The 27140-nt window shown below is 40.5% G+C and overlaps 2 protein-coding genes across 2 annotated transcripts in view; both read right to left on the bottom strand.

The window, feature by feature from the left end:
* The window catches only part of ly75 (lymphocyte antigen 75), a 32773-nt gene extending 30164 nt beyond the window's left edge, over positions 1–2609 (bottom strand). The window contains exons 1-2 of the mRNA XM_005724141.1: positions 2240–2609; positions 493–864 (exon numbers count right to left, since the gene is read on the bottom strand). Coding sequence (XP_005724198.1) covers positions 493–864; positions 2240–2336 — 469 coding nt within the window. The 5' untranslated portion in view covers positions 2337–2609. The remainder of the gene's footprint in view (positions 1–492; positions 865–2239) is intronic.
* Positions 2610–3941: 1332 nt separating this feature from the next.
* The window catches only part of pla2r1 (phospholipase A2 receptor 1), a 29193-nt gene continuing 5994 nt past the window's right edge, over positions 3942–27140 (bottom strand). The window contains exons 10-30 of the mRNA XM_005724137.1: positions 24187–24299; positions 23912–24087; positions 23590–23798; positions 22445–22590; positions 20608–20692; positions 20391–20526; positions 20253–20288; positions 19791–19951; positions 17804–17868; positions 16697–16800; positions 16476–16612; positions 12760–12877; positions 12503–12642; positions 11576–11717; positions 11124–11359; positions 8651–8843; positions 8391–8525; positions 7316–7438; positions 7064–7240; positions 5072–5107; positions 3942–4830 (exon numbers count right to left, since the gene is read on the bottom strand). Of these exons, the coding sequence (XP_005724194.1) occupies positions 4613–4830; positions 5072–5107; positions 7064–7240; positions 7316–7438; positions 8391–8525; positions 8651–8843; positions 11124–11359; positions 11576–11717; positions 12503–12642; positions 12760–12877; positions 16476–16612; positions 16697–16800; positions 17804–17868; positions 19791–19951; positions 20253–20288; positions 20391–20526; positions 20608–20692; positions 22445–22590; positions 23590–23798; positions 23912–24087; positions 24187–24299 (2886 nt within the window). The 3' untranslated portion in view covers positions 3942–4612. The remainder of the gene's footprint in view (positions 4831–5071; positions 5108–7063; positions 7241–7315; positions 7439–8390; positions 8526–8650; positions 8844–11123; positions 11360–11575; positions 11718–12502; positions 12643–12759; positions 12878–16475; positions 16613–16696; positions 16801–17803; positions 17869–19790; positions 19952–20252; positions 20289–20390; positions 20527–20607; positions 20693–22444; positions 22591–23589; positions 23799–23911; positions 24088–24186; positions 24300–27140) is intronic.

Raw genomic sequence — 27140 nt, 5'->3', positions numbered from 1 at the left:
AATGTGTATCAAAACAGGAATGAACGCAGAAAAGAAAGTAAAAGTCTGCGTTACGGAGCCTTTGCACCTTGCAGACATGCTGCAGACGATTGCACGACCACAACGACAAACAAAAGAAACGGAACAGGCAGACTCTACGTTTTCAGAGCAAGTTTAACACCTGGAATTTGACACCCTGTGTTGTTGCCCAGTGCAAAGAAGCAATAACTGAGAGGCCTGACAACAATTAAGCTGACAGGGTGTGTTTAAAAGGGACCAGAATTTGTATGGTCAGGTGACACAAGAGCCAGAGGTGTAATGTGTTACAAGCCTGGACTGTCTTCACATTTAGTTCAAGAAGTGAACACAACAGAAGCACAAGCTGACTTTAACTAATTTCTTGACAAATTAGTTCCTGAAGCACTATTCAGAAAAAAGAAAGAAAGAAAAGAAAACAGCCAGTCCATGTAAGCAATTCTGTCTCTTAGATAAGAGAAAGGAATCCACACTTACCGCGGTATGGCCTCTGGCAGATGTTGTCTTGGGATTCTCCTCTTACCCAAGTGTCATTAGTTTCCCGACTGAGCGCTACTTTGCCGTTGTTGACCGCCAGGCCCATCTGATAAACAGTGTAAACAACTCCATCCAAACAGCTCCACCATAGCAGGATGTTGGAGCCACAGTCGAACATAGTCAACATCTTGGAATCGACGTCCAGCGCCATGCAGAGCGATGTTCCCACATGGAAGAGCCGATGACCTGAACCCCACTTCCACTGTTGGGACTTGCTGTTTGAGTTGCAGGTGGCGAGGCTCAGGTTTGCTGAACCCCATGCACTCAGGCATTTCCCTGTGCTCTGGTGCTGAATGGTGAAAGCATCCTCGTCTGTGATGACAGGACAGAAAACACAAGTTTAAAGGGGACTTATTACGCTTAGCTTTGCACTTTTAATCCCCAGACGGTGCTAGAGTAGCTTGGCATGAGCCACAGTTCAAAAATAATCATCATTTATCTTCCTCTGAGTTCATTCCACTTCTCAAACAATCCATTTCAACGCCCCCTCAACTCCCTTTAAGGCAGCCTTGCTCTGATCGGCTGCCCCTCATCGCTACTGTGTTCCCACACTGTCACCAGTTCTCAGACATAATTAAAGTGAAGATGTTTGCAGCTCTTTATCCTCATTTTTGAACTTAATTCTAGAGTAGCTTTGCATGACTCAGCACAAAATAAAACCTGAAGCCTCTCTAAGCCAACTTTATTCTGATTGGCTGACACTTGTAAAAAAAAAAGGTCCGGAAAGCACCTTTAACGAGTTGGATTCCATTCCTTGCATGGAAGTTAACTTACATGTTCACTGTGTCTCACTAAATTTTAACAGCTGTGACAAAAACTTTATTATTTATTCATTTATTTAATCGGGACGTCCCTCGAGATTAACATCTCTTTTTCAAAGGAGACCAAGCCTTTGAACCAGTCTGAAGCGTGACACTTTAGCTCACAGGTTTTAATTGCACACAGGCAGACCTCACCGTTTCAAACTTTGACCTTGTTTCCATGATTAATGTGGGCACGCACCACTTAGAGATCTGAGACTGACACATAAAAAATGCTATTTAAAAAAAATTATATATGCAGTGTAAATGCATACCAATACAGCTCTATTAGAGTGAAACTACTCGTTTAAACGAATACATAATAAATATATATACACAAATATCCCCGCACCGAGAATTATTCATTTGACTTCATAAAAGAGTTTCATATTTATGCTGAGAGAGGGGAACTATAAAAGAGGACAGTAATCGGGGACAAGGTGATCTGGGTAAATGTTTACAGGCTGAAGCTAAAGAACAACTGAGCAGGAATACTATCAGAGTACAGTTTCGACTTGGTGTCACGGCAGTAATATGCCGATATTTTGGCTCTACGGAGCTGCTCGGGAGGGAGGGAAGGATGAGTTAGCGATTTCTTTGACCTGTCAGACATAACACTGGGGGGCAAGAAAACAACAAAAAACAAAACAAACAAACAAAGTAAAAATAATAATAATAAACAAGCATTCATCTAGATAAGCAAACGCCGAGTTTGTATCTCAATCCAAAATCTTGTCAGTTAAAAGTGTTTCGCATCCTAAAAATTAGGTTCGCGCTTTTATGGGAGAAGTTTTTGCTCATTTGCGCCAAGTGAGGAATGAAGACGCGACTTTAATGAGAGTGTGGCAAGTGAACAGAAATGAAAGCAAAGTGTCGGATCTACTCACCTAAACCTGCAGCTGGTGAACCAGTTCCCCAGTGAACAGCTGCCTCCAACAATATCAACAAACAAAGACAAAGAGGCGCTCTGGATAGACTCGGCATGGTCACGACCGAGTCTTTCTGTTATAATCATAAAGTCTCCTCTGAGCGTGGCGCACTTAGTTTAGGCCGGTTGATAACTGAGCTCCAAAGCGAAAGTGATCGCCGACGCCACCCAGTTCTCCCAGTTGAAAGTCTTGTCATCCACTGAGTCCAAGTCAATTTAGCAACAAACTTCCGCTTAACGAATAAAACAACAGCAACGAGAAACCTTTCAGAGGGAGCGTTATGAAATAAACAGCTGCTACGCACGATGGATCAGACTAGCAGACACTACAGGCGCATGCAGAAGGACTCTAATAGAAGTCAAAATTATATATTAAATCTATATGTAAAACCACATCCACATAAAAAAAAAAAAAAAAAAATATTACAGCTCAGGCCCATGTTTATGCAATAATTATGCAATTTACATAAATATAAAAAGGGGTATTTCCAACATGGTAAGAAATGAAACCAACTCCATTATAAAGTGAAACCCCAAGTCAAATTTGAATTTATTTATTTATTTTTTACCAAAATCAGTATTATCAGATACAATTAAAAAAAAATATTAGAACACATTTACATTTAAAAACATATCAAATTACCAGTTTAAAAATGATATTAGGCTATCCCATTTGAGAAACTTTAAATAAAAAATAAAAATAGGACAAAGGAGTAAAACATGTTCCAGAATTATGTTAGAAATTTAAATACTTAGCCAAAAATCGGATATTTTTAAATTACGGTGTTGTAAAAAAAAAAAAAAAAAAAAAAACCTAAAGAAAAAAGTTGACGTAGTCAACTGTTAAATTTTAATTTGGAAGGTGGTGACGTTCTTCTTCCGGTTTCGCCCTCAAGTACCGCGAACTTTCTGGTTATTTTCTGGCGTCTTCCTTTCACATACCCTGCCCAGAAAGGTATTTTACCCGGTTTACTTCGCACCCACTCGGTTGTTTCCCTGAATAATCGGGCTTTCGGGTGTTTTTTCATCTACTATGAAAGTCCCGTGACAGCTAACAGCTGATCACCTGTCCTTTCATTTCTGTTTATTCTCTATTATTTCACCAGCTTCTTTACCGATATTTACTGCACACACACCGAGACGTTTGTGCGTTTTACAGAGATCAACAAAACACCGGGTGATTATTAAATTATTACTTAAAGGGCACCATGTCAGGAAAAAAGTTTGCCCTCAGGACAGTGAAGAAATTTATCAAGAAATTGTTTCAGGGTGAGATCATAAAACATAACAGATAACATTCAAGGGAAACGAATGGCACGAATAGGCACGAATGGTTTCCTTTGATAATAAAAAAGGACAATGACCTTTATGGCCCTACATCATTACTATATCAATAACATTATTCCCCAGGCAGTCTGTAAGGACTCTGATCTCTGTCCCTCACGTCAATCTAAGTTTTTAGATTTCTTTCTGGTAAAAATAGTAATGCCCAAAAGACAAAACATAGTTAAATACGAGATGCACAACCTCACTGTGGTTTCTGCTGGCATCTTTTAAGTTGGCCGTCTAAGAGGAAGTGTGGGTTTAAGGTGATGAAGCAAAGAAAATAACACCAGGCAAATTGAAAGTACAGTAAGTAATAATGAAACTAACAGAAACCATTCAACCAAATTCGATTTATTAAAACACAAATAAAACTGTGCAAAACATATATCCCTCTGTGTTCTTTTCGTCAGCAGCCAGAACCAAGCAAATCCATTCAGTCCCAGTACTTATTTGGTCATGACCAACATACAGCACGTACACATGAGAGAATAAAAAATGACAAAATAAGTAATACTGACAAAATACTGTACCATGCATACAGACCCATCAACAGAAGTCTGAATGAACAAAGCATCATTGTAAAGAATATTTTATCATGAATCGTACTCATGCTTGACAATGAAAGTGACTTTTTGCCCTGAAAAGAAGCCCAAGAGCATGTCTTAAATTATTCTCCTTAACACTGTTTACAAATCATAACAGAATAAATCCCGGATGACATCAAACGGAACCTCTTCAAACAAGTCGAAGGCTCTTTAGCGTCCCTTCTTGGTCTGTGTGATCTCTTAGTCCGTGGCCTTCAAGTGTCTTTGCAAGTGTTTGGTGACCTAAATGGTGCGAGTAAATGAAAACTAGAGACGCGCTCGAAACTGCTCATCTCACCACTGTCCTGAGGAGTCAGCATCACAGTTTTACAGTGCAGCGCGGCATCCGTAGCTGACGGTGACAAGGTGACGGAGCACGGGAGGACAGCAGAGGCTTCGAGGAAGAAACAAGTCAACGCGTGCTACTCTCCCGAAGGAGGCTCCAGGTCTGCGATGAGAACGTTTCCATCTGACTCCGTAGCCTGCGAGTCCGTTTGCCTGAAATAAGCGCTGCCGAGCGTGGGGAGCCGCTGGAAACGTCCGGAGCTCCTCTTGTACAGAAACCACATTACCCCTGCCAGCAGGATAAAGATTAGCAACGCTGCCAGCACAGCAGCGGGGATGACACCGTGATGCAAACCTGAAACGCACAACAGCAGCTCTTATGTAGTCGTGCTCTAAATATAATGTGTGAACCTCTTATTAAATAGCATGCAAAGGGCTTAAACACTGCAGCAGGAATCGCGGTCAGCATGTTTAGCCACATATTTGAGCTTCCAGCTGAACGCGGCCCTGCAACATGAAACAGCGTCCTCACACATATCAAACCTACGGAAAAACATTCAATGTTTTTAAGTTATTTAGCTTGAAATGCACTTTACCATTCAGCGGTTTCACTTCCACCTCAGTATTTCCATCTGGAAAAGAAATGCACAACCGTTTTGAACTCATCAGGTGAGAATATGCAGCAAAGATCAATAAATAGGAAAAGTTTATGCTTTCAAATGTTATGTTACGGTGCAGCAACAATTATCAAAAGAATCAATATGAACATTTGATTTATTTTAGGTCTCAATAATGATTTCTAACCATTTCTATAGAGCTAAATATATAAAACAAACAGACAAACAAAGAAACCTGTGAATCCACCACAATGAACCAGTAAATACAAGTCAGGAGGGATTTAAGCTTTTATGTTGTTTAGTCCATGGTATGACCTCAACATCCAAATGCTGCTGCAGAAATTGAGAGTCATCAGACCAAGCAACATTTTTCCTATTTTCTAACGTCTAATTTTGGTGAACCTGCGCAAACTGTAGCCTGACAGGCGTGGCACCTGGTGTGGTCTTCTGCTGCTGTAACCCATTGTTGTGTATTCAGAGATGTGCTTGTAACCTGTGGTTATTTGACTTACTGTTGCCTTTTTATAAGTTTGAACAAGTCTGACTACCCTTCTCTGACCTCTGACATCGACAGAGTTTTTCAGTAAGCAAGAGTCTGTTAGTCTCATAAGAAAGGACTTGGGCCCACTATCAGCTAATGTACATCCCCATGTAAAAGATCTTGGTTTCATTTTCGATTCTACCCTCAAGCTGGACAAACAAATAAACTCAGTTGTTTTTGGCATTTTTTTCCAACTCAGGAGCATTTCTAAACTCAAAAATATCATCTAAAGATCTGGAAACCGTTATCCATGCCTTCATATCATCATGTCTTGACTACTGTAACTCTCTCTATTTAGGCATCTGTCACTCAAGCCTGTCCCGCCTGTGTATATGTATACATGTATTTTATGTTCACGTATGTGTGCTTGTGTGTGTATGTGTACACTTTTGTATATGCATGTGCATATGTACACATACATGTATATTTCTACTAACAAGTATATATAAGAGTCTGCCTGTGTGTGTATATATGGATGTGTTACAATGTTTTTTTTTATCTTATCTACTTTTATTTGATTATATTGTCTCTCTGTTCACTTTCACTTTGGCCGACACTTGATGTCCTTTAAATGTGCTATATAAATAAAGCTGACATGACTTGACAAACCATTTTTGCAGAAACCTGCTGCTTGCTATTTGCTCTTTTTAGGGTCATACTCGCTAAAGCCCAGATCCCAGTAGTTAGTCAGCAGTTTCTGAATTACTCAGATTACTCCATCACCATCAACCATGACACGTTTGAAGTCACTTAAGTCATCTTTCTTCCTCATTCTGATTCTCAGTTTTGAACTTCAGCACGTCTACTTTCCTATATGTATCAAGTTGCTGCCATGTGACTTTCTAATAAGATATTTAAATTCATATATTAATGAATTAAGTGGGCAGTGAGTGTAATGCTCACAGTTTCTACACATGCCTCCTGTGGTAGTGTTCTTTGGGAGCCACAAATTTAGTTTCCAGGCTGTTTATCTGTTTAGAATGAGCACAACCTTCTGCATAGGGTTATAGCACTTTTAACTATCCTGCCTTCCCTGTTTTGAAGTTTGACTTGTCCACGTTGAGAGCATTAAAATGAGCTGCAAACACAGATGAGCATGGATGGATGGATTTCCAAGAGAAAGCAAAATACTTCACCAAATAGTTGCTTGCTTGATTTGTGTTCAGAAGGAGCTGTTTGGCTGCTCTACTGTTTTCACCCAAAACACTGAAAACTGGCTGTCAGTTGGAAAGCCAAAACACTGAGCTGAAAGACGTAGAAATAATATTTAGAGTTTGATTCAAATCTTCCTCCAGCAGAGTGAACAAGGAGTTTACTTTTATGTCTTGTATCTAATCTTCTCTGTACTCCACTTTTGTTATAATGCCAGTTCTTTTATTTTTTTTTTGTGACTTAGGTGCAGATTTTTGGGAGCCTCTGATTCACGTTACCTGAGATGATTTTGCAGATGAAGCCAAGCCGCTCTGCGCACGGTGTAAAGTGCCAAGTACCATCAACTACCCTAGTAGTGACACAGGAATCCTCAGTCAGCAGCTTGGGGTTTGGACCTTTGTGGGGCCAGTTGGTGTACTCCATTGGTGAACCATCTACCCAGGCCATAGAGTCAGCTAAAAGCAGATTCCTCACTTTAATGACACGACATTGTGTTTATCTGATGGTACAGAAAAGCGACTGACTCTTACTGTCAACATTGAAGTGCATCCCCAACCATAAGGTCTGGGGAAGGAACCTCGATGACCAGAGCTGCTCCATGATGAAACGGTTCTCTGTCTCATCCTCAATGGTCAGGACATCGGAGGTGTTGACTAGTGGGTGACAAAAACAGAAACATGACACACTCACGATAATTAGTGTTGCAAAGGAATGCGAATATGACGAAAATATTTATTTGCTTTCTTACTAAAAGGCAGACGTTTGAATTTAACCTTCATTTTTCAATGCAATATATGAGCAGATACGCTGAGAATGCTAGCCTGACTTAGAAGAGATAGAAGATAGGAAGCAGGGTGAAACAACAACTTGGCTCTGTCCTGTTATAACTGTGAAGTTGGCAGGCGAGAAGAGACGTCTTAAGGAAAAAATCAAAGAAACTACCAGACAAATAACCCGCCGCAAAAAACAAAACAAAACACAGCTTAACTTTACACTTTACTTTTTACTGCTGTGGGTGGATGTTATCTTTGCAGAGAGACAGGCTCGTTGTTTCATCCTGCTTCTGAACTTCTTGCCAAGTTCAGCTAAGCTTCATTAATCTAGGTGCTGCATGTGGTCCTACAGTGCTGTGAAAAAGTATCTCCCCCTTTTCTGATTTCGAGATTTTTTGTCAAACTCGGATGTTTCAGATAAACAAGCACATTTTAATATTAGAGAAAGATAACCCGAGTAAACACAAAATGCAGTTTTAAAATGATGGCTTCAGTTATTAAGGGAAAAAAGCTCTTCAGATCTATTTGTCCCTATTTGAAAAAGTAGTTCCTCTCCTTGGTGAATCATGACTGAACTGGGATTAACCACACTTAATTTCACTAGCCACACCCAGGCCTGATTATTGGCAGACCTGTTGAATCAAGAAATCACTTAAATAGAACTTGTCTGACAAAGTAAAGCAGGTTAAAGAAACTCAAAAAGCAACACGTCATGTCACATTCTGAAAAAACAGCCGAGAAATAAGATAATTTACAGCTATCGGTCTGGAAACATTAACAGATAGCAGCTGCGTTGGTAGTGACTGTAAGTCATATCCGACGAATAGCTTACCTTTATTCCTGCAGTGCTCTCTTGACTTCTCAAAACTACGTTTCTCCGCCACGGACTCAAAGCTGTAACAACCATGTCCAAATTTCACCCATGTGGAGGGACACGCCATCACATTCGCGGTTAACGGTTTATTGCCTGCGAGGGACAGCAGGAGAAGGCAGGAAATGGGTATTTTCACACATTCCGCTGTGAACTACAGAAACCAAAAGCTGAATAGATGCAATGTCGGGTGCACGGATTTTCACTGAAGTAGCACCGACTTGGCTTGGAGGGACTTTGGGGAACATGGCACAGGGCTCCTGGCAGCAGTGTTTCACAGTCAGCTCGCCGCCAGCCTCCATTCACGTCCATGTACACGCACTCGCCGGTCTCAAAGTCGTCGTCGTCGTCGGCTGCGTCCCAGTGCGTGTACACTGTGTCGCTGCCATCCGACCACTGATAATTGATGCCGCTCTGTAAGGAAGCACAGTCACAAAGTGTCAGTCATGACTTAACTTTAAATAAGAAGCAACCAAAATGTTCCTGCAATCAGTGCTGACGCTCGCGTGGATAAACTGTCATTAGCGCTGGCTTTCTACCAGTGTGTCAGGTGTATTTCTTCAGCCCAACACACATTTTATTCTATATTTTACTGCATAAAACCATCTGTTGTGTTATATATTTAAAAATCAAAAAACTTTATTTAAGGAGATATATGTTTCTGAGGAAGCATCTAGCTACCGGTCAATGTATTACTGACTAAAATTTGCTAATTGAATTTAATTCAATTTCTTTATACAACACCAAATCACAACAACAGGCGCTTGAAGGCGCTTTATACTGTAAGGCAGACCCTACAATAAAAATGAGTAGCTGGCTTATCTTTAACATGAGTAATAAAATACATATAATAGAGGAAATCGGCTCCTCACACACACTGTGTTCATTTGTCTCGACGCTCACGATATTTTACAGTGGCTAGGAAGACTGACGGGAAAACACGTGCCCACGAGATCTCTACATGGGCAACACGCCAACAGAAGTCTCACTAAGGAATAAGACAGTGATATCAACTAGAGTGACGTCCTCTAGTAAACGATAATCAAATGCTTTTGCTTCAACTCCGCTAAATCCCACACACCCAGAAACGTCTAAATATCACTTCCCTTTGTCAGCAGAAGTCCACAGCCTCACCTATCAGGAGTCACAAATCAGATCCCATGACACTGAAACAGGTCCCTTTAATCTGATTGTTCAGACTGTTAGAAAGTAGGAAGTTGGCACACAATGCTATCTCAACTGTGTGACAGCAGTACACTATATATACACCAAGGAGGATATATTTTTTTGGTTGTGTTTACATGTGTGAGGCTCATTCTGGTTGTAAACATAACGGTTTGAAAAGTTTTTAATGCATTCTGCTAAAAGGTATGTAGTGTGGGTTCATGTTAAGAAGCTATTAAAGGTTGGCTTCCATCCACCGAAGTCTTCAAGGCCAACTTAATGATTTATTTAAAACTCACAAAAAGCCTTATAAGTGTGTTGTGTGTAACATATAGAAAGTAGTGCATAAACATTTAAAATGTCATGTCACACTTGACCTCTGACCTCTCTTTGAGATCAACAGATCAACAGCTTTATGGAGCTGACTGTTTCTTACTGCCAATGTTTGTACCGACAACATAGAGGCATACAGAGAATAATGTATGGGGATTCTAAGTATCACGTTTTAGTTTTCCTTCAAATATCATGTCATATTTGATGTCTGATATCACTTTTGCATTTCATGTCTGCCTTTCTTTCAAGCAGATCCCAAGATGCTTTATTTTTTCTGGACTACAAAGATCTTAAAGTACATTTAAAAGCAGCAATGAAAACAAGGTGAATATGTATATGTACAAAAGCAAATACTGTCCACTGAGTGAGCTGCCTTGGGAAAGGTTTGCACTCTGAGTGCTTCGTCTGGTGTAATGTCTTCGGTTTATTGCTTATTATTCTGTTAGTGTGCAGCAATAAGGATGTGCCGTCATTTTGTGTCATCATATGTGGTTGTGCTTTGAGGTTAATACTGATCGTTTCGTTCAGTATTTCATTCTCACTGTTGCTTTCACAACTTGCAACATTTTCATCTGCATGCTTAATGATCTGTAACCTTTTAGTCTTGTCCAAAGAAGTGGACTTTTCTGCAAAAAAACAAAGTGTGCAAGGACAAAGTGAGCTTTGCTGGAAAAGATAATAACATTTTAAAAAAAACACCAAAAAACAACAAATGTAAGTTAATTGAAGTTAAATCTTTGAAGTTTTCCTTCTTAATAACAATTAAATTGAATGCGTTAAATCTGAAGACAGGAGCTTGGTAGAAATGCTTTTTAACAAAACATGTACCTCTGAACTCTTCACACTGAGGTTTTGCAGACACGTGACCACTAACCATGTGGTGCTAACTTGATGTGTGATGTGTGTAGGATCACGTGAAGATGGCCCCAGTCATACAGGCCTAGAGACTGCTGTGTGACAATCTAGTTGCTAGGGAAAAATGTGTATTCCCCAAACAGCTGATAAAAACCTCCTGGTGATTGTGATTTAGCCTTTAGGCTAACCAGGCGCACATAACCAAGAAAGCCGTTTAGGTATCGGAAGCAGTCTGTGTATGTCCAAAAAGAATTTGTTTAAAGATACACACAGTAATATCTCACACAAACACACTACAGAGGTATACAGTACATAACAGATAAGAGGATAGAAGGTACATACGTCTACACTGTACAGTCCAATCCAGTGCTGCGCTCCCAATCTATTGACAAGGAAAGTAAGGAAAGCCTGGTGGTAGGCATCTGTAACGCTCACAAGGTCAGAATCATGGCCTTTGCACTTATTCATCGCGTCGTACCAGCTCAGGTTGCCAGTCACAACCTTGTAGTTGCGGTTCCTGTACTCAATAATTTCTGGGAGAAGGTGGTGATACGAGTGGGTGGGGCGTTTGGATGGATCTGTGACAAGAAAGCAGGGAGGAGTGTGGGGAGAACTCAGGGTTCAGCATGATGGATTAGTTCATACACAGCTAATGGTAAATCGCTAATTAGCTTTGCCATCCATCCATCCATCCATCCATCCATCCATCCATCCATCCATCCATCCATCCATCCATCCAAACCTTCAGAGCAAAAAAACAGAAACCAAAGATAGAGAACCTGAGGGAGCCTTACCTTGAGGTTTCTGACATACAAAGCCATACCCGCTCTCGCTGCACTTCTTGTCGTACCACTTCCCCGTCAGGTGGAAGTTGTGGTTGTTGGACAGGACAGTACACAGAGGCTCATCAGTATATCCTTGGAACCACGTGTCTTCCTGAAAACATAAAGAACCACTACTAAAGAACTACTGACAATAGCACATTTATTAGCATGTGTCACCTCTGTTCACGACAAGCTCGTTTCAGGAACAATGAATCACTACCTCCCAGTTGACTGCCCCAGAATCACCTGATTTTCTTTATTACGATAACTTTAGTATATTTAATAAAGTCAAACAAAATTTTAGACTTAAACTATGAAAATGTCACGACTTGAGCCCAAAAACTGCAATCAAATCAACTTTATTCATACTCCAAGTGTCTAAAGCCAAAGTAATGAGATGAACGAATACATTTTGCACAGCTTTAATGAATTATTCTTTTTTTTGTATTCTTCTTCTGGCTGCTCCCTTTAGGGCTTGCCACAGTGGATCACCTGCCATCATCTCACTCTTTCCCCTCATCCTCCTCTATCAGACCAGCAGTCTACACGTCTTCTTTCACTACATCTATTGCTCTTTTCTGTGGTTTTCCTCCTTTCCTAATGGCTGGCAGCTCCATATTCAACATCCTTTCTCCGCTATCCTTCCTCTGCACATGCCCAAATCATCTGTGCCTTCCTTCAAATCTCTGCACTGGAAGGGCCAGTTTTACAGCAGTGGGAGGAGCTATTTCTCCTTATCTAATATAAAATGACTGTAACTTGGATGTACTAAGCTCTCACAGGACAAAAAGCAAGGTACTTCCTACATATTCACACAGTCACAAGCTCATATATTAAGAATATGCTAGCAGTTCTAGCAGTTAATAAAGTGAACTTCAGGTATTTTCTACAGCTTACATTGAGAGGGTTCTTTGGTTCTACTGGAGACCAGTTGGTGTAGCTGACTGGCCTCCCATTGGTCCATTTCATGGTGTCCTCATCTCGCAACCCAATCCACACACCTACAGCGCTTCCCTGGAGAAACATGGTGATGAAGGCTACAGAAATGATGACATGACAGGAAAAAAAAGTGGAAATAAAGCTGTTTGTCTTCTCAGGCAGTGATTGTGCAGCGAATCATTGACGCATGGTTGTGCAGTTCACTAAGACTCTACCTTGTTCAATCTCATCTTCTATGGCAACTAGCGAGCCTTGAAAAGAAGAGCAGATGGACTGGGCATCTTTCCAACTCTTTCCCTCTTTTGGACTGGTAGGGAGGTGAAGCAGGAGACACTGCCAACACACACAACCACACACACAAAACATGAATGCAAATCCCAGATCACTGACAGGACTGTTGTTTGGAGTGTGCACGACTCAAAGATACAGAAGTCAAAGCATGTAGGAGGGAGGAGGTAATGTAACCACAATGTTACTGGTTAACAAAAAGGGAAAGTTTCAGCAACAAGAGCTCTGCTTCTTGATTCAATTTGAGAGAAATATGGTTGCGTTACACGAGGAAATGACAGCGTCTCTGTTGTATTTTGAAAGCAGTTAAGGTTTCTCTGACTAAGGAGTTCAAGCCCCATTAACTATGAACCAAAAGGTTGAGTCTCTTTGTTATTATCGTGTTTCTCTCCCTTCTAGTACTGTGCAAAAGTCTTAAGCCACCTCTCATTTTTTTGGAGTTTTCGAGAAAAGTAGGAAATAATTGCAGCAATTTTTTAAATGCATAAACATACATGGAATTACAGCATATAAGGCAAAACAAATAAGAAAGACAACAATTAGATACTTTCCAGATGGCATTAGATGTTGGATCAAACTCCAACGCTACTTTTCTGCCTTCATAATTGCATTAATTTTGACAACATTCCCAACATCCCCGTCTGAAATCCAGTCCCAAACCACAATAGAGTCTCCACCGTGTTTTACAGATGCCACCAGATGTTACAGATGTTGTACCTCTCCTGATCTTCTGTGTAAACACTGAAATTTGGATTCACTTCATCAGTCCAGTTCTTGTGTAATCTGGCATACCTCAGCCTTTTCTCCATGTTTCCCTTCCTTAGGAATGGCTTCTTGACAGCCACCCTTCCACTGATAACATTTCTGCTGAAGCTTCAGTGAAAAGTAGATGGATGAACTGAAGGGTCAGATGCATCTCTCAGCTCCTGTGTCAAGTCTTTACCAGAATTTTTCCTATTGCATTTATTTCAAAATAATCGTTTCGATGATGCCAAAAAATCCACAATTTAAACAATCATTCATCATCGATTGATATTGCTTCATGTGAGCATGTGCTGGTTCTTGTGAGGTTGATGCAGCTCGAGTGCTGTCAGGGTGGGGGGTGGGGGGTGGGGGGGGAAGCTGCTCTTTAAAAACACAACAGTCCAGAAACAGTGAATGGAAACACAAACATCCTACTTTAAACCCAAATGCAGCTGGGAATTTAGAGGAAGCACAGACGGTAAAATGAGCCACTTTTGCGCAGTTTGCTCTTCGTAACAATAATGTGGTAGCAGTGTCGAGTAGTGTGCGATACACAGATTGTCAACAGATGCAAACATTTTATTTCCTACACACCTAACACAGTTTATTAATAAGATATACTGTACATATTACTTAACAGTGAACAGTTACAGATTGCTGAGGTGACTGAACTGGCAGATTGCCCGGTTCCTCTGTGATTAGGGCGGTGACAGCAGGTTTGCTTTGAGAGGCAGTAACTGCCAAAGCAGATGATTTACTGAAAAGAGCGACTATTATTTCCTGCCTTTCATGTTCGCTGTAGCGGTTTTTACTCGGTATTCGAGGGTGTTTAGGCTACTTGTGGGAAATACTTGCACACATTTGGTTTTGGTATCCCTGCCAGCATCTGTGAGCTCTTCTAGTAAACGAAATGCATTTGTAGAGAAGTGGCTAAAGCGCAGCTGCAGGTTTTTGGGAAGTTATCTTGCAAGTATTCACCTTCTCACCTTTGTGAAAAGGGGAAAGCTGTGAAAGGCCATGGGTGTCAAACATTAGGCCCGGGGGTCAGAATCGGCCAATACTCCAACCCAACCCACTGGACATCTTTGGGAAATGTGAAGGAGGGTAAAGACTTTGGACATTTAACTGTATTTTCATAAATCTATATTTGAATATAATCTATCCACAATAGATATTTCTGGGGTTTTTTTACAATGTGGCCACAGTACAATAAATAAATAAAATAGAAAAGTTTTGTGAATTAACAAAAACTTCCAGCTTTATAATAACAGAAGAGTCTGGGCAATGAGCTACCAGAAGTTTTTTCTGTAATTTTAAATATTTATTTTAAGAATTGAAGCCCTGACAGTCATGCTGACAGATTGCTTTGGTTGCTTTTTTAAACATGTGGTTAAACTGTTGAAATTGCACTTCTTTTTCTTATACTGACCTATTGCAGGGATTAAATATGCAGCTAAAGTTATTTATACTGACAGAAAGGGGATTTTTACTGGTCCGGCCCACTTAAGATCATAGCCCGCTGTGTGTGGTCCCTCATATAAATGGCTCTGATATCCTCGCATTAGGCAATCGCTGTGTGCAAGTTTGATTCAGTCCTGACCAGCATGAGGAGCAGCAATTGACTGTGGCATAAATTCATCTGGTGGGATAAGCTAAAAATTACAATGTTGCACGTGAAGATATAATGTATTTTAGGTATGACACTGCACAAAAGTATTATAGATATATATCTAAAATTTTAGTTGCTGACAACAGCATTAATAAAAGCGCACATATGCACACATTATGAGCTGCTGCTATTAAAGATATGCCAAGCTTAGAGAGCTGCAGTGTCCTTGCACGAATCACCAGATTAGGAGAGTTACCACAGACTAATGCAAATGTCTCATTATCTCTATTTGAATATATGCGTGCATGTGTGTGAACAAGGAGCTTGGAAAGAAAAGCGTCTGGACTTCTTTAAGTTGCTTGAAGACGTTTCACCTCTCATCTGAGAAGCTTCTTCAGTTCTAAGGTCAAATGGTGGAGAGTCCCAGATTTCAGCCAGGGTTTCGGGTGAGCTCATTGTGAAACCTGGCCGCCCCCTATCATGTGATTTCATTAGGTCAGATGGCCCAGGGTGTGAGTGGGCGTTAAGGCGTCTGGGAAGGGAAATCAAAACTGGATTATAGATGGCAGAGAGTTGGTGTCGTAAACCACCGCCTCTGTTCAAAGATGGTCGCTCACAGTGGACATAAATGGCTTCTTTCACTCCTCTTTCAAACCATCTGTGCTCTCTGTCCAAAATGTGAACATTGGCATCCTCTAAAGAGTGACCTTTGTCCTTTAGATGCAGATGGACTGCTGAGTCTTGTCCTGTGGAGGTGGCTCTTCTATGTTGTGCCATGCGCTTGTGAAGTGGCTGTTTGGTCTCTCCAATGTAGAGGTCTGAGCATTACTCGCTGCACTGTACAGCATACACCACATTGTTAAGTTTGTGTTTTGGAGTTTTGTCTTTTGGGTGAACCAGTTTTTGTCTGAGCGTGTTGCTAACGCCCACTCACGCCCTGGGCAATCTGACCTCAGGAAATCACATGATAGTGTGGGGCCAGGTTTCACAATGAGCTCACCCGACACCCTGGCTGATTGTGACCCACACCCGTTTTCACACCTTGGCTCATGTGATTAGGTAGAGGATCATCAGAGGATCCTTTGTCCCTCTTTGGGGGGAAACTCCCACTGGGTTTAAATCTGGGACTCTCCACCATTTGACTCTTAGACCTGAAGAAGCTTCTCAGATGAGAAGGGAAACGTCTTCAAGCAACTTAAAGAAGTCCAGACGCTTTTCTTTCCAAGCTCCTTAGACTACGATGACCTGGATGACTGAGAACCTTCACAGACAACAAGCGTTTATCTGAACCTTGTGTCCAAAGTATAGCCATTTCTCCGGGCATCGTCCAATGTAGTGCGGTTCCCGGGGGGTCTCCACCACAGACACAGTTTCTCTCTTGCACACGTATCCATGGAGATCACTACATCTGCTCAGTGCCCACTTCCCTGCAACGTGCAGAGCAGATCTCAGCGCTGGCATAGGGTAATACACGCAAATGAGGGCGAGCGTTTCCATGTGCACGCGCTTACCTGACGAAGAAGACATGGTGACACACGCCCTTCTTCTCCGAAGATCATCGCCAACAGCCACTTCATCAAATTTCTGAAAGTCTACTGTAGTCTTGTCACTCCACCTGCAAATGAATACATGAAAAAAAAATTGTTAATGAGGATTGTTACACGCCTGAGTGCTCTCACCTTAATAACCCCATTTTTCATTGGCACTAACCTCCACCTCATTACCTGTGACTGACAGGGTTTCACTGCTGCTGTTTTCATACTTAATATAATTGGCTTTAAAGCTAACATTAACAACTGCTGGCCAATAAGTAAATGCAGTCATGCTCATACAAGTGAACTGGAGTAGATTTGCCCATTACAAACTGTGCTGTGAGCCACCGTACCTCAAACGCCTGAAGCTGCAGCTGTGAGCCTCGATATCGGTCATGTTTCCATGTAAATGTTGGACAAATTTTAACCCAAAATTAGAAAAAGAAAATGCAGTATTGAGGTACGAACGCAGTGATTTTCTCCACGTCAAAACATCAACTTAAAGAGATGATGTTGTTACTGATGGAAACGTGTTCTTTATGTTACTGTCTCCTCATGAGACCACACAGATGATTTCACTGCAGCTATTCTAGTCACTTTATGTAAGTGACTAGAAGTAGTTTAAGTAGAGACTTAAGTGATGGACAGTGAAGATTAGCTTTAAATTTTATTCACAATTCTAATTTATTAACGTTTGAAATATTTTGCAATTTTGTGACTTTTTCCAACTTCTGTTTAAGTTTTTTTTATTTTAAAAAAAATGAGCTTTTTTCTGTTTTTTCCACTGTCTTTCACCCACTTTATGTCCCTCCCCCCACTTTAAAGGCCAGTTGTTTATGCTGCTTTTCCTTAGTCATGTAAGGCCCATTTCACCAAATCTGCAATAGTTTGCAGCGTGAGTTCATTTCATCTTGCTCGCTTTTACAAGTTTCACAAACTGAAACAGAACACCACACCTTTACGCACAGGCCTTCGAAAGACCTGCATTTTATAAATCACGTCTGACATTTATAAAATAACATCAGCATTTTTTCACTCACAGTAACAGAAACGGGATACAAGCTCCAAAATAAAATCCCCACACACCTGACCTCCTGTCCAGGCGGACCAATGGACAGGCCAATCCACCAGTCAGTCGGGCCCAGCGAGAGCTGAAGAGACACAGTAAACAGAAAATAAATGACAAAGAAAACTCGGGAGCCATCCTTCACCAGGCCGGAAGATTGGCTTTTCAGAGCTCCTGACATGAGGGGCCTTTCAGGCACCCTGCTTAGTCTGTTCTTGGCCTCTTTCACTGCCTTGTTTTGTTCTCATTATCCTCTCACAAGCCTCGACGCCACAAGAGACTTCTTTAGTCCGATCCAAAAGGCTTTTTGGGAGCGCTCGAGCATTAAAGGGTCCACATATGAGGCGCATTTTAGCTTGTCTCTATGCGTCTGTAAACACTCGAGTCAGGAAATCCATTGTGTTCATGCTTGTACAATCAGTGTGTGCGTAAACTGTTTGAAGAATGGATGTAGTGGCCCATTCAATGGAGACAAACCTCTGTGATTAAGCGCATTCATTTGGCTTGTTTGTCTGGATCTCTGAAAACAAGAAAATGCCTCAAAAGGTCCTGATTTCACTGAAATCACTGCAATTAGGAAGTAGGATTACTCAGCTGGACCATTAATCCTAAGAGAATTAATAGTGTTTAACATTAGAAATCATTGAAAACACATCTTAAAGAAATATAAACCACTTTGCTCTGAGTTTCATTCATTTCTGTTTTCTTAAATTACATTTCAACTGTTTAAAAAAATCTAGCCCTGGAGCCTCCTTGTAGATTCATCCAAAATCAAGAGAGTGCTAGAGATGCTAGGAGCATGGTGAACGGTAGCTGTGAAATACCACATCGCTGATCTAAATATGGACAATCAGCATTCTCCATTAAGGCCTGCCATCTGTGAAATAAAGTAACACCAGTCACAAATATTACATCTTTCACAGTTCAGGTCAAAGGTTAGTGCTAAAAGCACATTTAGAGCTGCAGCCATTTTAATTAATTATACTAAAGCATCATAATCATCAAAATAAAATAAAAATGTATTTCCTTTTTTTGTATTTCCTAACAGTTTTGCTTTTTTGTTTCTCTGCAGCTAATGTGTATTTATTGTAGCTTTACAATATTAATGTATTGTGGATTTATTTAACTGAATACTTTCAATTTTATCTGGTTACTGTGGCTATAAAAGCCCAACAAAGTTTGGAAGTCAACAATAGCGACACAGTCTGTCTGTCTTTCATGTTCTGTAGTGGGGATATGTTAGACCTGTAACTTCAATAAATACAATTTAATAACAATAATTAAAAAATAACAACAACAGCCGATGCCACTTTGTTAAAAAAAATTGTCAAATTAAAATTATCTGATGCAAAATGTATACTGAGGGTCAGGTGTGATGCAGGGACAAAAAACTATTTAATACAATCAACTTTTTAGCCCATTCGAGCTTCATCAGGAGTATTAAAATGATCAAAATACATTTTTTATATATATTTACTGTATTTATGTATGTATTCAATAAATTATTGAATAATTTTCCATTTGATTACATTTAAATTAAATTATTAAAGTGGTAGGAATTAGAATATAATAAAGAAGAAATTGTGTAATATTTTAACTAATTGCATCAAATACTATTATAATACAATTAATGTTAGAAACAAATGCTAATAAATAAAATGCTAACAAGTAATCTGGAAATAAATTCTGTTACCACCTCAAAGTGATTATAAAAACTGATTTCTGTGGAATCTCATTATTTTGTCCCGTCTTTCTCCCCGAGCCTGCGATGGCCCCGCCCCTCCCTGAGCCTGGTTCTGTCCGAGTGAGTTTTTCCTTCCCACTGTCACCCAGTGCTTGCTCATAGGGGGTCATTTGATGATCTTTATTATTGTCGGGTCTTTATCTTGCAATATGTTTTTGTGATTTTTGCTAGATAAACAAAACTGAATTGAATTGAATTTAACAGGTTGTGAATTTAAAGATTTAAAGTAGAATCCATGTCTATGAGCAGCGGCAGTAACAGACCCGCCGCAAGCGTTCCTTGACAAAGTTGAGCTCCTCTTTGGAGTGAATGGACAGCAGATAGGCTCCCATCATCTGACATGCCAGAGAGACAGCTTGCCAGTCAAAGGGCTGCTTGGCCAGCAGGTACTCAGCTCCACGGTAAAACACCCAGGGCTCGCTCTCTGTGGCCGAGGACAAGCACAGAAACAGGACACAAATTCACGTAATAAGATAGGACTACATATAGACAAACTCCTGGCTATGACACAAATATAGAAAAAGTGGCTCTGGCTTAGCGTGCTACCAGAGCTGGATTTTATGCTCATTAAATGGTCGGTTAGCACTTTCTCTCAAAACTTTTTTTTTTAATCTAGCAGGTCACATGATAATGATGTAGTCGTACCCAGCAGCAGACTGTAGACACACAAAGGAAACCCTCTATGAAGTTCCCAAATGTTGAAACTAAAGACAATCTTTACTTACGCTCAGTGTACCAGTAGGGTTTGTTCAGTTTATCACCTGCAATGTAAAACAGAGTTTGGTAAATGATGCAGTCCTGATGTGTGTATAAGCTGCATGTGCGTGTAGATAGTGCAGGTGAATGTCTTTGTGCGTGTTTACCTCTGGACAGCTTACAGACCCACTCATGTTTGGAGTCGCACAGCTGCGGCATGAACGTGTTGGTCAGGTCACTGTACGCAGCACAGTCCCTCCTGTCATCCTCCTCGCTCTTATCATCAATGAACGACGTCACCACCTGCACAAAGACAAATCTGTAACACTCCACGGAGCGTTGATGGGTCACCAGGACACTCCGTGAATGTCTCTGTGTACTCACAGGAGAACCATCAGACCACTCCCAAGCTCCGGCATATTCAGGGTCTCTCTTGTTTAAACCCACCCAGAACCGACGAACCTCTGTTCTGAAAAAAGAGAAGCACAGTACAAACACAGCCACAGATAAACGGGTCTTCTAACCTTTTAGGACTCGGATATTCGGCAATGATTTTCCTCCCATCACCCCTTGGAAGACTGTCTAGCCTTTGTGAGGAGAAACAGTTTCCCTTGTTTTATATTTTGGATTTAGCTGTAGATTTAATCTCATCATTTCCATCTTATTTGGATTGTGCAGTTTGTTGCCACAGAGCCAGGCAGTTCTCCTAGAAGTGAAAGATCCTCCGTCTACAAATGATCTTCAATTAAAATCCTCAAAACCCATCAAAGTCTTTGCTGTGCAAAACAAAACTGTATATATACATCAAAATAGATAAGTGCTACAGGGTTTACTATTCAAAGTCTCGTCTTTCTGAGATTTACCCACAAGTGATGGATCAGTGTGAGAGATGTCATGCCAGCCCATGTGACCTAGGTCACATGTTCTTTCTGTCCCCAAGACTCCATGGCTTCTGGAGTCAGTTATTCTTTCCAAGGCTCTTGGGACCCAAATCTGCACGGACCCTTTTCTAGCTGTTTTTGGGCTTCCAGTCAACACTGGTCTAACCGACCCTACACACTTCAAAATATTAGCCTTTACATCACTTTTGGCTAGACGTTGCATCTTACTCCTTTGGAAATCTTCAAAGCCACCTTCAGTTTCCTTTTGGTTTAGAGATGTGATGTCATTTCTTAAATTGCAAACGATAGGCCTTGTGGCGAAGGACAAATGCAGATAATTTTATCGTATCTGGGGTCCCTTTGTAAACTATTGCAAGTAATTAAACGTTCTACCAGCTGATTAATATCTTAGTTTTTGTTTTGTTTTGTTTGTTTTTCTCAATTTTATATAAGCGTGTGTGTGTGTGTGTGTGTGTGTGTGTGTATTATTGTATCTGTTCATGTAAGAAAAACTAACAAATATGTGAGGGGAACATTTATATACATCAATAAAAACATTTATATAAAATAGATAAGTATGTTTTTTGTAATGATCAGATTGACAGCTGTGTGCTATTTTAAACTGAGATTGTAAAATGGACTTGAATGTGTTCATTTCTTTTTGGTTTCATCCTCTGCAGTCATACAAAATAAACCTTGATTCGTTTTTTTCCCAAGACCTAGAAATGAAGTCATAGCCCACCCCCTTAGCAACACTGCATTGGCTGACCATTTGTTTCATGTTTATATTTCCGAGCTGCTGCCACAAAACAAACATGAGAACCTGATGACTGTTTTTCCGTTTACATGTAAAAATAGACAAATGTATGACTTCAGGGCTTCAAAGTCCTGGCCTGCTCTGATCTACATGAGAAACTCATTTTACAACTTGTGTCTGCACATTTTTTAAGCTTAATGTAAAACATATTTTTAAGAAAACATGAACCAAAAAAGGCAGACATCCTGAGATTAATTATCTCTAATTTGAGTGACGTCTTTCTTACGTGAATCTGAGAAATATGCGTCAGAGAGTTAAATCAGTCTTATCTGGAAATGAAGACGCCCTGATGTAACTTCAGAATCTGCGGTCACCTTGTCCTTGTTCTTGATATCGAGATTGCTGCGTTAAATAACTTTTCAAATCTAAGTCTCCTACACACAATTAAACAACTAACACCATAAAAAAGGTGGACATCTGCTCTCCAAAACCAAATAATTAAACTCTATATTCACTCCTCCAAGCACATAAAACAAAATCATCTCAATCGTCCCATAACATTCCTGTACTGATGAGTACCAACCCTTCAAACATGGTACTGAGGAGCTGTTTAACAAACACCTGCTCCTCATAGTGTTGGAAACTGGCCAGCTGAGCCCCGAGGGCCTGACAGAAGAAGTCTGCTTCCACCCAGGAGCGCTTCATCAGGACTTTCTCACTGTGGAACACCTGGAAGAGCAACACTTGGAGTCAGCTGAGGGTTACAGGGTGCAAAGAACAGAAATGTATCCCATTATGTGCTCGTTGCTCGGAAACATGCTGATAGCTGGGGTACAATTTGGCAGTGGGGTGTTATGTCTAAAACTAATGGTTTATTCCATCCCGCTTTTGATTTGTAGCGCTGCGTCAGTTTTATAGTAAGATGTGCTGCATTTTAACTATTTTTTCAGCTATTCCACACCTTTTTCTATAAACAAGAAAGAGAGGAAACATATCAAAACATCAATCCTATTAGCAATCATGATGTATGGCGGGGATAGACAAGTGGTTTACACATCTGCCTAACTTCCTAAAGGTTCCAGTTTGAGACCGGGGTGGGGGGGGACACTGATCCTGCTGTGAGTTGCTTCAGAAGGGCAGCGTGGTGTAAACATGTGTTAAATCAAATATGCCGCGATCCCTCGTTTATAAGGGAACAGCTCAAAGAAGATGTTCATAGAAGGCAGGCAACAGCAAAATTATAGCCATCCGGGGGATGGGTTTTCAATGAAACCAGTGTGGGAGTGCAGTACTGATCAAACAAACACACACTGAGACGCATTTTCAGAGCCGGGATAGTAAGCCGATCGACTCATTAGTCAAGCGACAGACAGTTAATAAGCTCTAGACCCTAAAATGTCTTTTAGGATCTGTCTATTGTATTGAAGTAAATATCTTGCAGCTGTAAACTGGAGTAAACAGATACTATAGGAGACGTTTTAACTGATAATGAAAATAACTATTAAATGTAGAGCTGGTTGAAATTGGAAATCAGGAAAATAAATTGCCTGTCAGTGTGAATGTGTGAGACCCCAGGTAGCCCTGCCTGTTGCATAGTGCATGATGGGATAGGACACCGTCCCCAGTGACCCTTAGCGTGATAAACAAAACAAAAAAGCAAATATCCATATCAGATAGAGTGCATGGTGATTTGTTTAGTGTGATAAAAAAATAGGAGGATAATCTAACCTTAAAGCAGTGGAGCAGCCCAGAGTTTGATTCCCACCCTGGGGGGCATGGGGCGTAGGCATCAATGTGATGCTCTGGCAGCTGAACATCATGGTAGCTCCTGATGTTCTGCTTACACACAGCCAAGGCCTTGTGAACCTTGCAGTCTTTCACCTCCCAGCGGCCCAGAGCAGGTCCTCCTGACATAGCGACACAGCCACCGGTGCTGACTAGTGAAAGCAGAAGATGTAGGAGTATTAAAAAAAAGAGTGAAAAAGTTTACGAATCCGATTTTATTACTAATGTCAAATTAAAAAACAAACATTTCCAAACACTGGGCTACCTGGCTGGTGCTTATTCCAGTTTGTGAAGGTGAGAGGCAGAGAGGAGCCGTTATGATGAAGCCATCTGTACTCTCCCTTCCTCCCCTGGTCTTGGTCCCTGAGACCAATCCAGTAATACATGCTACTTTTGGCCCCACTTTCACTCAGCAGACTGTTGACAAATGCCTGCTCAAACCTGCCAGCAGGTGGAGCAAGAGAGGAAAAAAGTAAGAAGACTGGCAAAATGTGAGTAAAAACTTAAAATGACAAATTCAAAAATGAATTGATAAATCACCTGTTTTCCACAGTGAGAAGAGAACCCTTGCAGTAATACCCCATCAGGGCATCTTCGTAGCTCTGTTCTTGACCTGTCACCATGTAACAGGAATGGCCGTGCTTCTTCCAGCCCTAAAACCACCCCCACAAAAACACCCGTTATCAGGCTCTCTCTCACTGCTTAACTCCAAAATAAGAAAAATCGGATTTATAGGTTAGACATATTTTGCCTTTTGTCATCATTGTTCACATTTCAGCACTCCTGTTCAATAAACTATCTAAAGAGCAGCGATAGAGGTAAATATGCATGGTGCTTCTATTTACAGATTGTCGGGTTTTGCCTCATGTGCTTTGCTCTACAGCTTTCCATCTATTACTCGCTGAAATGTCCCTGGTGCCGTAACAGGTTAGATTAATGAGGCTGAACAATCATCCCCTCATGCCACTGATTCGAATCCAGGTTTAGCCAGAAGCTTAACAGGAGCTGACATTTTGGTTGTTGCCTACAGCTGTTTGTAGGAGTCTTTTCCCCTGTCTTTATTAAATCGAGGCAGCTCTTATAAAGCAACGGGATTTTCTGAGACAGAAAGCTGAAAGGTATATTTAAGCACATGGCACAGCAGCTATTATTTACTTATAGTGAATAATGATCCCTGACGTGTAGACACGAGTGGTCAGGACCTCAGTACAGACTGCAACAGAATATGGCTTTCTATACTTTTCTGTTATGGTAATGTAAATAAAAGTATGACAGTTTCACACATATAGTCCCGTTCCACTTTATTAGACAAACCTCCTCAACTGCTCATTAATGCAAAACTCTAAATGCAACTCAGTGTATTTAGTCCTGTGGACATGGTCACAATGACCTGCAGAATTCAAACTGAGCAACACAGTAGAGAGAAAAGGTGATTTAAGTGACTTTAAACGTGGCATGGTTGTTTGTGCCAGATGGGCTGGTTTGAGTATTTCAGAAACTGCTGATCTGCTGGGTTTTTTCCCACACAACCATTTCCATGGTTTACATAGAACGGTCCAGAAAAAAAGAGAAAATATCCAGCGAGCAGCAGTTTTCTGGGAGAAAATGCTTTGTTGATGTTAGAGGTCAGATGAGAATTCCCAGGCTGCTTTGAGCTGGTAAGAAAGCAAAAGTAACTCAAACAAACGCTCGTTACAACCAAAGTATGCAGAAGACCATCTCTGTATTTGCTACACATCATAGAAAGTTGAAACAGATGGGCTACAGCAGCAGAAGACCACACTCGAAGCCGCTACTGTTAACCAAAAAAAGAAAAATTAGGTTTTCCAAAACACAAGACTGGAAAAAAACATTGCAGTTATTGTTTTGGTGCTTGGAACTGATCTTTGGTTTTACCGCAGAGGCTGTAATCTCTAATTATCATGCTCGATCGGTTGCTGTAGTTACATATACAGTTATTACACACGGACAATACATTCAGGGTTTAGAAAAAAAAATGAAGATTTTATTAACAGATCAGTCAGCACAGGCAGAATTTGAGATGCTTCTTCTGTGAAAACATCATTTCAGCCAAATAGTGCTACAGTTACTATTTTCTCTATAATCTCCAAAAATTAAGCTTGTGCACACAAATGAAGGCGTTTTACAAACTAAATCATTTAAAAGTTTGTTATGTGTTGCTATTTATGAGTCCTTGCTAAGATAAGACGACAGAGCAGTTTAAAAATAATCTAGTTTAATTGTTACAAGTTGTAGATTAGTTGTTTATGCTTTGCCTGACTCTGCTTTCATCAATCATCAGAATCAGAATCACAATATTTTATTAATCCCTAATGAAATTATGTGGTTACAGAGATGAAATATATATGATTGACATTTTACTCTAACCTGTAAAACTTGTGATTTGCTATTTTACTGTAGAGCGTGTGCAAAAGGATGTAACTATTGCACTCTGTAGTGTGGATTAGATGGGCAGGATTGATTTCCTGTGTTGTTCTTTGGTGCGTTTGGGTAATTTCAGTCTTTCACTGAATGTTCTCCTGTGACTGGCCAGCACGTCATGGAGAAGGTGGGAGGCATTATCCAGCATTGTCCTTATCTTGGACAACATCCGGATCTCCAACACCACCTTAAGGGAGTCTAGCTCCGTCCCCACAAGATTACTGGCCTTGTGGATAAGTTTATCGAGTCTGTTGGCATTTGCAACCCTCAACCTGCTGGCCCAGAATGCACCAGCATAGAGGACAGCACTGACCACAACTGACTTGTAAATAATCCTGAGCATTGTCGGACAGATGTTAAAAGACCTCAGTCGCCTCCGAAAATAGAGACGACTCTGGCCCTTCCAGTAGAGCGCAGTGGTGTTTTTAACCCAGTCCAGTTTATTATCTATGTGTAATCTGAGGTATTTATAGTCCTCTACAATGTCCACATCGACCCCTGGATTGAAACAGGGGTCAAGGGTTTCCTGGTCCGCCTAAAGTCCACAATCAATTCTTTGGTCCAACACGCAGACTGCTTCTTTTAGCAATATAGTGTAACTAATACTGGCTGATAAATAAGTCAAATGATATGTCTTTATCATTCTGTATAATACGATAATTTTTAATTCTACAACTGTTTATAACTTGCATAGTTCACATTTCTGTATAGCTGTATATCTCATATTTCAGTTTTTCATATTTATATCCTGTTCATAGCCTGTACATACTTATAGTTATAGCATATTCATAACATACCTTCATACCATGTACATTATAACATACCATAATAGACCCATTTCTGTAATATACTTACATATCTATATTATTACTAATATATATTTGTAATATATCTATATCATGGCTAAAGCACTTCTGGATGGATGCAAACTGCATTTCGTTGCCTTGTGACATGTGCAATGACAATAAAGTTGAATTCTATTCTATTCTATTTATTAAAGCACTCAACAATCATATTTCTGCCTTATAAAAATCGCACTTAAGCCAGTTATG

This window comes from Pundamilia nyererei, unplaced genomic scaffold, assembly GCF_000239375.1.
Source record: "Pundamilia nyererei isolate P.nyererei 1_Seehausen unplaced genomic scaffold, PunNye1.0 scaffold00011, whole genome shotgun sequence".
Taxonomy (NCBI): domain Eukaryota; kingdom Metazoa; phylum Chordata; class Actinopteri; order Cichliformes; family Cichlidae; genus Pundamilia; species Pundamilia nyererei.
Note: the sequence above shows the minus strand (reverse complement) of the source record. Positions and strands in the feature narration are given on the sequence as shown.